General features: G+C 42.2%; 1 protein-coding gene across 6 annotated transcripts in view; it reads left to right on the top strand.

The window, feature by feature from the left end:
• Positions 1-12,473, top strand: part of LOC138503325 (transcription elongation factor A protein 3-like) — a 305,734-nt gene that overhangs the window by 266,237 nt on the left and 27,024 nt on the right. For all 6 annotated transcript variants that reach the window (XR_011279617.1, XM_069622954.1, XM_069622956.1 and 3 more), the window contains one exon: positions 111-167. Coding sequence is in view for 5 of the 6 variants with exons in the window: in XM_069622954.1 (XP_069479055.1) it covers positions 111-167 (57 nt within the window). In the remaining variant the exon portion in view is untranslated. The remainder of the gene's footprint in view (positions 1-110; positions 168-12,473) is intronic.

Below are 12,473 nucleotides of genomic sequence, written 5' to 3'. Positions count from 1 at the left end.
AGTGTGATGGGGCCATAAGGTTTGAATTATGTCGATTGAGAGAGGCTGCACATGGATGTCTTTGTAGCATCCTTCTTTTGCTTAACCACTGGTATGTTTTTTTTTTAAAGATGACTACAAGCAGTTTGGAACGAACTGTGAGAAGAAGGCCTCAGAGATGGAAGACTATATCCTTTTCTGATGATGAAACAGGGTTCAATGTATTGTAAACAGACTGAGGGGCCGTGTGGAACATTGAAGGCCAAAGGAAAGGCTCAGAGGCGGATCATCACAGAACGAGGACCACAGTACAATTATATTTATTTTAAGAACACGGTTATCAACTTCGATCAGAAATGACATACAGTGGCACATTTACAGAAAAGATGAGAACAATTGGTGAGCCAGTTTATTAGGGTGTTAAAAGAAAAGAGTGGGACATTGACCAGGGACCCCCACTAAAAAACAGAAAAATAATATAGAGAAGGTGATTTACAATGGTAACATTAACCTAAGCGGGAGTGCTTCATACTAAAGAGGAATGCTCTATTTTTAGTTTTTATTGTGTGTGGCTAAAGCAAGCTTCAACCTTTACAACATAAAACATTTTGCAAACAGACAATTACAAGATCAAGCAATTACACCATATTTTAAAATGTACAGTTCAATAATAAAAAAGCTTCTACAAAAACATAAAATCTCAAAGATCATGTTCTTAATACGCATGCAGAGTCAGATTATCCGCTTAAGTGGTTAATTTTAAACTTCTAACTAAACTAGTAACTGCAATCCCCACAGACGCTGGATAACTAGTGCTTCATTTGTGGGCATATTTGCCAGGGATCAACCCTGGCATGTATTTATCAGCCCCTGCACTTATTGCCTCAGACTCAGATTGATTATGAAGTAATGATAGCTGGGGCATCCATCAAACCCAATGATCAGGTGCAAGCTGCAGTTCGACCCCAATTGTGTCGACACTGTGGGGTGCAGCTGTGGGTGGTGGCAGCATTGGTGGGGAACTGCCCACCCACAGTGTTACACGCGGGCTAATAAATATTTGGGCCCTGGCACTTATTTTCTTACAAATTAAGCACTGCGGATAACCACCCAAGCACCTCTGCCACAATATGTCAGTGTTGTATGCAAAGGTGGTTGTGCCCACAAGCACTGCAGTCAATCAGAAGATGTTTCAATGTCTCAACCTGATGCTTACCCTCACAGAATTGGCAGAAAACGAATTCTCCTCAAGTGTTTGCTTGCTTCTCAACATAATTTCCCAAGTGGGAAAAAGATTCCATCTAAACCTCATCATTTCTTCTTGCCGGTAGCGATTTGGAAACATGTTCATATAAGGGACTCCACCCGACGTTTCTTGTGCTCCAGCTGAAGATGTGAAAGGGGCGGGTACTTATTTAATCTATGAGCAATAGAATATCAGACATCCTGATGAATTGCATGTGTCACAGTTCCAACCCGGGCCTGGAATTCTGCGCTGGTTTTCCCAATTTAAGTTTTTGGAAGTAAACATTCACTTCGTTCTTTCAGGGAATTTAATGTTACAGTGTTCCTACACCCAATCACCCTACCCAATTCCTCATACATTGTGTCTTTGTCCAGGAGAATCAGACTTTGGTACAAGGCCAAGAGTCTCCACCTAGCTCTGACCTGTACAGATCTCAGCAATAGCTCAAACCTTACGCCGAGTAATGGCACCGCATTAGATACTCATAAACACAGAACCATCTCCAAATAAAAGATTCAATCGAGTCTTAAACATCTAACATCCTAGGACAGAATAACTCAAGATCATAAATCAATTTCCGTATAACTTTATATTATATTCAGAAAAACTCAATACTGGTTTGACTGAAAACCTGCAATATTGAAGGCTGATCTTTGTCATCTGTGACACTAGCATTTGGGCTTTCTGTTTCCACATTTTTATAGACAGTAGTATACGCTGGATACAATGTACATGAAAGCCCAGATACATTTAGCTTTCTTCTTGAGTCAGACTTTCATTTGCATTCCTCCATTTTTTGAGCGGGCTTCTTGTTATGCTTCGTAAACTGGATAAGCTTAGTTTTCGCAGTGTTTACGATAGGCAAATTAATTGAAGCATACTCCAAAAAGACAGAGAGTAGTCTCTGGAGGCCCTTCGGAGTCTGGCCAAATAGTAAGAAGTCGTCTGCGTACACCCACCAGACCAAACAATATGGGCCGATTTTGGAGGGGCGACCACAGCAATGAAGTGCTCTGAGATGTCCGAGACATATAAATTAAAGAGGCAGAGTGCAAGAATACAACAACCCTGCCTCAATCCGTATTTAGTAGCAATCTTACGAGACATCGTCCCGTCTTGATCCAGGCGCACCTGTATTGTAGAGGATTCGTGCCGGCCTCTGGTCAGTCGTAACAGGTCATCTGGGATACCCCATCTTGACAACTTCGACGAAAGCAGATGACGATTAACTCAATTGAAGATGGCTGAAAGATCAACAGACGCGGTGTAAAACGTAGGATAATTACTCAGCCAGACGGGATCCCACAGCACAGCGCTATCAATCCATTCAGATTTCTGCTATCTGCTTTTCTGAAGCCTGTCTGGCGCGTATTTATTCTGCCCACGCTAGTCACCCAGGCCTCCACATGATACAACAAGAGAGATGCAAAGACCTTACTATCAGCATCCAAGATGGCAATAGTGCGAAACTTAATCAGTCCTCGCACCGCTCTTATAAATGGGTATTATATACGATGTACGCCATGTCTTTGTGAAAATTTCACGGCCCGCTTTTTCACTAAATAGTATGGAAAGACCAGAAGACCGGGTAGTAGGGTCCCCCTTAAACAACTTGTTTGACAAGGAATTAGGGCGAGGGGCTTGCCAATCGCTGCTTTTGAATCAACCACATATATCGGATCCTGGTCAGTACAAAACTCTGATTGTGTTAAGCTACCTTTAACAATTAGATCCGGGCCTTCATTTTCTTGGGCCGCATTCAAATATAAAGCTTCAAAATGAGCAACTAAATTCACCTCAGATACTGCGTTTAGTTGATTAGTGCTCTGTGGGGTCCCCAAAACATTTATGACATTCCAAAAAACACTGATATTTCTGTTTTAAGTATGCCCAACATAAACTCTGCATCATTTTGCATGATGTCTGCTCGTTGCTGCCTCAATAGGTTTTCATACTGGAATTTGGCAGCTTTTTTCATTTAAATGTTCTGATCCCTTTCAATAGTTAATTTTCAAATGTCCTTCATTTTCTTTCTCATTACTTTTTTAAGATTTGAAACTGTACTATCTATTCTGTGCAACTGTGCACATTTCTGTTGGCCCCCGAACTGAATAGCATTGCAATCTGGCAAAGCCATCTCTTATTTATTTTTTATTTATTTATTTTGCATTTTTTAAAGCGCTCACACAGCCCGCGGGCATCAAGATGCTGTTACAGGAATTGTTTGTTTTTCAGTAGTTTTTTTTGTCTTTGTTGCGTATTTATTACGTGCCCAGAGGTTTCTAAGCGCAGACCTAGGGATCGAAACTGTGTTGCTTTGTGTAGTCTTGCTTCTAAGGCGAGCACGTTGCCGCTGAGCTATTCCCCCGGGACATCTTTATTAGTGCGTCAACTCTAATATCATTTATGATGTTAGATCCTATATGCAACATGACTTGGTCAAATCGGTCTGGGTTGGAAAATTCCACTCTATGTATATCTCTGAATGAGATTAACCCTAGATTTCACCAAAGATTGTCAGTACGTTGGATCTGTTCAGACACAGCCTCGCAGCCCCTGAAATGAGAGGTGACCTGTAGCAAAAAACTTTGTTGCCATGGATTTGTGAGGCAAAAGTGCCCCCCAATGGCTCGGAGAGGCTCTGACCAGGTGCTGCAGACATGGCTGCATCTGGATCAAAAGCCTAAATGTCTTTGCACCCCTCAACATACACGCACAAGGTCCAGCTTTGTGTCTATCCTCCATGTGTCTACCAGGTGTCCTGTTCTCCAGACTGCCCTTAATACCATCAGTAACGGACAAGCCCCCTACCCTCACCCTCTCAGTTTTCCCCCAGCATGGTGGCATTCATTTATTATACCGGAAATAACTAGAGGGGCAGGGATCTTCAGAGTGTACCTCCAGAGACGATGGGTGTCCCTCTAAATGAGTGTCATCATTTTGGTATTCCCCCAATGAAAAATTATTTTGTAAACATTTCCCCAAACTAAGGTTGGCCCCAAACTTATTTTATGAACAGCTCTGGACTGAGTCAGTTTGCAAAGCAGAGTTCCTAAGGTTTTTTCCCTCAGATATCAACTTCTCAGATAATGCATGTCCTGAATCCTGAGCATCCATGGAAATTTAGCATCCTTCTAATAAACCAGGGTAATCCAGACGTGGAGCCCTTGCTCACTGTGCTCAGAGAGACACAGCTACACCTCACTGATGAGGCCTGACTAGACCGAAATAAGTGTCTAGGGTTGCTGTTGGGACTCTTGTTCAGAAGAGAGTTGGCTAGCATTTGGGTGCTGACTGCCTTTGAGTGGGACAAATACGGATATCCATATGGACATTTCTCCTCTGTGAAAAGCATAGTGAGCTAAAGCGCAGATGAGACTCTCCCGGGGCCCATCCACCCAAGAATAGGTCAATGGGCTGTGTTTGTGTGGATGGAGGGACTCCCAGATCTTCTTTTGCTTTGATAAGTTTGACCCAATTGTATGCTCTCCTAACGATTTAGCAAACAAACCAGATTTCCCCTGCAGACACTGTGTCCTCTGAATATTAGATGGGGGGCTAAGAAGTTTGCCTGTTTGTACTGCAGCATTCACTACTCTTTTTCTCTTGGATGGATCTATGACATTCACAACAGAGTATTTCGAAAACTGTATGAAAAGTGTCAGACTCCTCAATAAATTCTGAGTTATTTAAGGCCTCTGGATGCAGAGCATCGACTGTCTGTAAAGTCGCCTTAGGAGCAGCCCTTATATGGTTCAAGGCTTACTGAATAGCCATGTTACATAATTGTAATTGTAATTGTTTATTTATAAACCGGTTATACACAGGTAAAGTGCTTCAAAGCTCTTCAAGGCGGGAAGGGGACAGAGGAATACAGAGCCATTCTTAGGCCTTGAAATTTCAAAATGATCTTGCAAAAATGACTGGCAAACTTGGCCTGACGGACTTTTACAAGTGCAGGTGTAAGACAAAAGGAAGAAGCGAAGGGGTGGAGGGGGAGAAGGACATACAGTCCTTAAGGTACCAGACTCTTCCAGCGACGTTTCAAATAGTGAAAGTGTGTGACAAGTGGAGAGGAGAAGGACATACAGAAACAAAACAAAAAAACTACTGTACTAAGCCTGGTGGACCAAGCCAAGTACATTCTAGGTAATGTAAGTGCCAAAAATGGAGTGAAAGGGAGGGGGGTAGAGGGAACAAGTGCGCCAAGTCCAAGGCCCTGGGTTAAGTGCTAAGAGGTTACCATTCTCAAGGATTAAGTAAAAAAGTGCAGAAGTGATGAGTGGATGCAGAGTTCTGGGGGCAAGTGCGAGGACTGGCAGGGGAGACTGAGACCTGTTTGGCTCTGGAGGTGCAGCAGGCGACCCGTCAGCAGTTGGAGCTGAGTTAGGGAGAGAGGAAGGAGGGCAGTAGGCAAGAAAGAGAGGAGTTAAGAAGGGAAAGGGAGAGAAAAGAAGGAAGAGAAGAGGAAGGTCTTGAGGAGTTTCCGGAACTTAAAGTGATCAGGCTCAAGACAGAGAGAGGCCGGGAGTCTGGTCCAGAGGGAAGCACCTTCAGAGGAAATAAATCTTCCCCCAAATCTCTATTTTGAAAATTGGCTCACCCGAAGAGAGTTGGAGGAGGCCGAGCGGGGTGCTCTCGAAGGAGAGTATTTAGGGAGCGAGAGTTGTAGATAGTGCGGGTCCCAGAAAGCCTTGTGGACTATGCAGAGGTCTTGAGCTTGATCCTTGCAGCCACTGGGAGCCAGTGGAGGGATTTCAGTGCCAGGAGATGGGCTTGAGACCAAGTATAAGTCTTGCTATTATTTTCTGGATGAGTTGTAGGGGTCGGAGAGTGGAAATAGGAAGATTGAGAAAGAAACTGTTGCAAAAGTTCAGTCTAGAAAGAACCAGGGCTCTGGAGACGGTAACCCTTTGGGGGTTTCACTACCTCCTCCCATTCCTTATGTGGCACAGGTACTGAAGCTATAGCAAAAACAACTTCTGAGTCATTTCCTTCTTTATTTGATTTTGTTACATTTGTGAGTCTAGACAAGCAGTCAGCCGCAAAAAATTGTGCACCCGACATATACTTTACTGTGTAATTATTTTCTTGTAGTTAGGCTACTCATCTTCTGATGCAACTAGACAATCTGTATAAGCCTTTCGACATAAGTATCTCGACCAAGGGTTTATGGTCGGTGCAAAATTCAAAATTCATGCCCCAAATGAAGTTCTTGAACTTGTCCGCCATCCATTTAATTGCTAAAACTTCCTTCTCAATGGTGGCATACGACTTCTCCGCTCCTTTCAATAATCTGGAAGAAAACGCTATGGGAAATTCTCTTCCATAATCTCCTTGAGTAACTACTACGTCCCAGACCTATATTGCTGGCATCCATTGTTATTACAATCTTCCTGTCACTCCTGAAATTCTTTAGAGCAAGAGCTCTCATCATTGCTAATTTGATAGATTTAAACTCTTCTTCACAATCCTTGCTCCACACGAAAACACTCTTCCCTTTGGTAAGCTCACGTAGGGATGCTGTGTGTTTCACAAAATTGTGGATTAACTTTTAGTAGTACTCTGGCATAAACTTGGAAGGTTCGAACCTCCTCCCAAGAGACTAGTCTGGGCATATTTTCAATTGCATTGGCAAGTTGTCTTTTGGGACGTATACCTTCAGCTCAAATAATGTGGCCCAGATATTCTATTGCTTGTCTGCTGATATTGCATTTTTCCTTGCTCATCGTCATCCCAGCCGAATGTAGTTTCTGGAACACATAATCTCATTTTTAATTTTGAAAATGTAAGTTATCTGCATAAATCAACATGTCATCCTGAAAACACAGGATTCCTTTGTCTCCGTTAAACAGTCTATGCATGACCTTCTGAAATACTGAAGCGGCGGAGATTAATCCGAATGGCATTCTTTTTTTCTGAAATAGTCCTGCTGGTGCGATGAAGGCTGTCAAACATTTCGATTCTTCATGTAGTTTAACCTGATGATACGCCGATACGAGATCCAGAGTGGAGAAGAATTTTGCTGGGCCAATTGTAGATATAATTTCCTATATGTTGGGAAGTGGATGTCTCTCCGAATTATACACTTATTATGTTCCCTCATGTCCACACAGATCCTGCGCTTCCTGGGTTTTCTTCTTCAGGACTACAAGAGGCGACACCCATTCAGCCGCATCGTTGCTTTCTATTATGCCTTGACTTTCCAACTTCCTTAACTCCATCTTCACTTCATCTCTCATTGGCAGAGGAATACTGCGCAGCTACAGGCTATAGCGCTACAGGCTGATGATCCTTTTTCATCTAAATCTTATGCACAAAACCGCGCGACAGCCGATCTCATCACAGAAGACTTCCATCATTACGCTCTCCTCCATGGTGATATTTCCTATGGAGAGTGCTGATTCTTCTGCATTTGGATCTAATCTCACCTTGAGTTTTCATTCATGTGTCCAACTCAATAGCGGGGTACTTCCTTTTGTTTGTCACCTATATTTTTCCCCTAGCTTCTCTATCTTTGAATCTTATCATGCCTCAATTCTACCCAATCAAGTCGATATTCACTCCCCCATATGGTTTGGGGTTAATGTCAACTACATTGAGAAATTCATGTCTCCATTTACTCCATTCATTTTGTGGTAGTAAAGTACATTTGACCCCTGAGTCAATAATCATGAATACTTGTATATGGTCTATAAATATTGAGGCCTTGTGGCTGTCTATCTCTTCTTCATCTTCTCTACTACCATGGATATATTCTTCTCCTTCATCGTCACTATGATCACTCCCAATCCAATTAGTAGATGTCCTTTTAGTTTTGCAACATCTTGAAAAACAACCTTTCCCTTTGCATGTGTGGCAAATAATGTTGAAAGCAAGGCATTCTGGATTGTCTGCCCAATGATTTACATGGTCACACCTGAAGCATCTGCCGTGACTATTCCTCCTAGGGTTGTTTCCTCTCCGCGTGCGAGAAGATGACCTCCCACTTCTGTCATCCCTCCAGGTAGATCTTCGTACTTTGTCCGACATCTTTTTGGTGACAGCATTATCATTAAATGACAAAATTGTATCATTCATTCTAGGTGTGTTTATCAATGGCGGTGGGACTTCTGTTTTTACATTCATCTCTGTCACTCTATTTTCTAACATTTTGACACTGTGTGCTCTACTTCTTTTGCAACTCTCAAAACCGTGTCTAGTGATGGATCAACTTCTGACCACAATTTCTCTCTAACTTTGGCATTGTTGCATTCCAGCATAAATTGATCTCTTAACCGTTCATCCAGTTGTTCATTGCAACTTCAATTGCTAATTTCCTTAAACTATTAATATACTGCTTCACACTCTCCCCTTCTTTTTGCACCCTTTTTCCAAATTTGTAGCGTTCTAATATTGTGCTGAGTTTTTTTCTCATAATTTTTATCAATCTTCTTAACAGTTCTCTCATATTCATTAATGCTGTCATCTTCAACCCCCGTGAGGTCGGGCAAGTCTTCAAACTTCTCCTGACCTGCAGGATAGAAACAATGTAACAACAAGGATTTTCTTCTCTCAATGCTGCAATTTGGGCCACCGGGAGGTCAGGCAAGTCTTCAAACTTCTCCCGACCAGCTTGACCGAATCAATGTAACAACAAGATTTTTCTTCTCTCAGTGCAGCAATTTTGGCCACACACTAGATTAACGTAATGTTCAAAACATGTTATCTATCTTTTCCATGGTATGGCAGGCTCCCCTACTTCAAGTAAAAAGAAAATAGGCAGAGTTTTCTGAACGCCATGCTGTACAATCAGTCACATTTTGCCTTTGCTACTGTAGGTTTTTTTGCTGTAGTCAATGCCTTTTTCTTTTCTTTTTTTTGAGAGATAAAATGAATAAAGGAAGGGTTGGTCTGCTGATGAAGTTGTTGTATGTTGCTCAATATTCGTTTTTTGTTTAATTTATTTTTTTTATTTTCCAGTTAAAATTCTCAATGTTCTGGTCACGGATGTCCTTCTAAATAAATGTGCAAGTGTATGACATTTACATTTGATTTCTGGATTCTTTACTTTGATGAGCATTTTCTTGCATGACCCTGAAATGGCAGCTTCCATATGCGGCGGGTAGAGTGTCCATGAAGCTGCCTGACCCAAAGATGACCTTAGCAAAATCTTGCGAGATTTCCTTGTTCTCTCACTTATGCCGCAATTGGTTGCCGCATTCCCTTGCTTCCGTATTATCAGTAACATTAGCGTTGTAATCTTTGCAGCCGGGGATTGCAGGAGAATTGCAGGAGGATCACAGTAATATTGGCATGGTGCTGAGCTGCTTGCGATGTGGGCGCCGTGGAAGAACAGCTGATTCACCTGGGAGCTCGTAGCGAGTCATAGCTGTGAATGGAAGGATGTGCAGGCTGAGGCAGGAGCGCTCCGCGGGGCTCTGATTAATTCAGTGGCCGCAATCCAATACTATCCTCATCGCCACCTGTAGCATAAGGATGTCGAGGACATGGAAGGTAAATAGCACTCAGGGTTTATTGTTAACTGGGAAAGGGATTTATGAAATAACAAAAGGATGGCAAGCCCCACCAGGCTCTGTCTTCTTCCTCCCCCGCTTCAATGGTCACTGCTTCTCGCGTTCCTCCATCTCCCAAATTCCACGGCACGGGTCTGCCCGCGCGGATGAGCAGAGCATGCTGCGTGGCAGAGTAAGTCCACTACTACAAGACCCACATTAAGGCCCACGGAAGAAATAGGTAACTGCGAAGGAGGAATTATATGAATGGAGGGGATGGAGAGGGAGAAATATTAGTAGGAGGGAAGAAAATGACCTCAGTTTGTGTGGCATTGAGTACCAAAACGTGGTCTGACATTCAAGGCTGAATGGCAAGGAGACAGGTGCTAGGTTTATGGTGGATGTCATCAGTAAAGTGTGGAAAGGAAATAAAGAGTTGCATGTCATCAGCGTAAAAGTGATGCGAGAAACCAAAGGAGGAAACACCACAGTCAGCGAGGATGTATATAGTAAAAAAATTAAGGGACCAAGAACCGAACCTTGAGGAACACTATAGATAAGTGGACATATTTAGAAGAAACCCTCGACCAGGAGACTGAAAACGTCGTCTGGGACAGGTATGACTCAAACCAGGCTAAAGTAGAGCCAGAAAAGACAAAAGAGGAAAGAGCAGATAGTAGGAGTGTGTGATCAACAGTGCCGAAAGTTGCAGAAAGATACAAGAGAATAAGAAGAGAAGACTACTTAGCATGACTTGCAGAAAGAAGAGAGTCCAAGACATAGAGAACAGCAGTCTCTGTGGAATAACCAGGGCAGAACCCAGACTGAAAACAAGGAAGGATACAATTTTGAAAAGCAAAAATAGAAACCTTAGACTAAACAATGCACTCAAGAATTTTAGAAGGTTAAGGTAAGAGTGAAATAGGATGAAAATTAGAGGCAGAGGATACATCAGCAGAAGGTTTTTTCAAGATTGGGATAATGGTAGCATACTTCAATGAAAATGGAAAACAGAAGTGGATAGGCAGGAGTTAAACAGAATTGTGAGATAGGAGACACGTAGAGGATACATTTAGAAATAAGTGCAGATCGTACGGGATCCAGTGGGGAGGAAGTAGGCTGAGCACGAGCAAGGAGACAGAAGGTATCTTCATTAGTGATGGGAACAAACCGAGCAAAGATCTACTTGGGAGATACCAGAGAGATAGGAGGGGTCAGAGGAGTACAAAGTGTACTGGGCGATTCAATTATAGATCTAAATGAGGAGACCTTGGAAGTGAAATAGAGTGCAAGATCTGTGTAAGTAATGGTGGAGATGGTTGAGGGATCAGGAGTAGGAGACAAAAGGAGGCAGGACAGAGTTTGAAAAAGTCCCCCAGGATGAGAGGACTGTGATTGTAGGAGATCATAGAAGTAAGATTGTTTTGCAGAGTGAAGACAATTGTCATAGACAGCCTGATAAGATGCATAAGAACTGTAGTTCCTTGCTGTTTTCAGTTTTAACCAGTATCACTCAAAAAGCCAGAGATATTGGAATACTAACCATAGATAACTGTTGCCACGCGAATGATAAGCGCACAACGACAAAGTGGTCAGTTACTGTTAGTTAAAGATGCTTCATGTGATAAAAATCTTAAATGAGACATGTGGTTGCAACAATCTGTATGACCACGTGTCAAATATTGCAGAGGTATCTTGTCCCGATCGTTAATGGCGAAATTCACCACCTCCATTCCAACCACACGTCTAATTTAAGGTTTTTATCCACATGAAGCATCTTTAACTAACAGTAACTGACCACTTTGCTGTTTCACGCTTTCATTCGCGTGACGACAGTTATCTATGGTTAATATACCACGTCTCTAAGATTTAAGGCCTTGAGGATGACCTTGGTGGTCAAAACACGGGTCAGCAGATAGTAACAACAATAAACTTTATTTTGCATATACTTACTTGGAAGATGGAATTTGAATATATCATCTAACATTATTGTTAACTTATTGTGGCAGTGAGCGAATCACCAATTTCCAACTCAATTAGACTCTATGAAAATATCAGAGCCCTGTTTTGGGTGGTCACTGTGGAAAGGTGAACACTGAATGCTATCTATGTCCTATCCTTCAAGGTGGTTTAATAAGCGTACAGGTTCAATTTGTTGAACCTATTACCCATAATCTTTCTTGTACTCCATTTATAGCTTTGCGACTAACCTGAATTATTTAGACCTGCGCCTAAATGCAATTTGTTCCGCCTGGTTGCATGTTACAAATACAAATACAAAATGCACATTTCAAATACTTTGTAAAGCCATTCTCCTAAACATATTCTGTAAAAAAAGTTAATCATCAACAATTGTGCTACTCCATGTGGTGAAAACACTGCACAGTTTGTGCCCTTGTGTGTGATTACAGTATGTGCTTTTCACATACAGAGCACTGCAATGGTCAGAAGGCTATTGCCGTTGTTCTCGGGTGCAAAATACACAATGCATGAATATCCCAACATGGTTCTTTCCTTGTGATTCAGTACTTCGTTCAGGGCATATATCGAGGACAGGAAATGTCCTCCGATTAATGCACTGCAAAGATAAGAGGAATGTCCCGACATTATCGGAGTAAACTATAATCTTCTGTGGTGTCTCTGAAAAGGGAATGTGTTGACCTTGCATCTGCAGATCAAAGAATCCTTTCACACCCTTCTTAATTTTGTAAAACGTGGGGTTTCACCCTAAGTGACCCAGACATGGACCGGTT

The sequence above is a fragment of the Ambystoma mexicanum genome, chromosome 11, assembly GCF_040938575.1.
Source record: "Ambystoma mexicanum isolate Mex_15411 chromosome 11, UKY_AmexF1_1, whole genome shotgun sequence".
Lineage (NCBI taxonomy): Eukaryota > Metazoa > Chordata > Amphibia > Caudata > Ambystomatidae > Ambystoma > Ambystoma mexicanum.
Note: the sequence above shows the minus strand (reverse complement) of the source record. Positions and strands in the feature narration are given on the sequence as shown.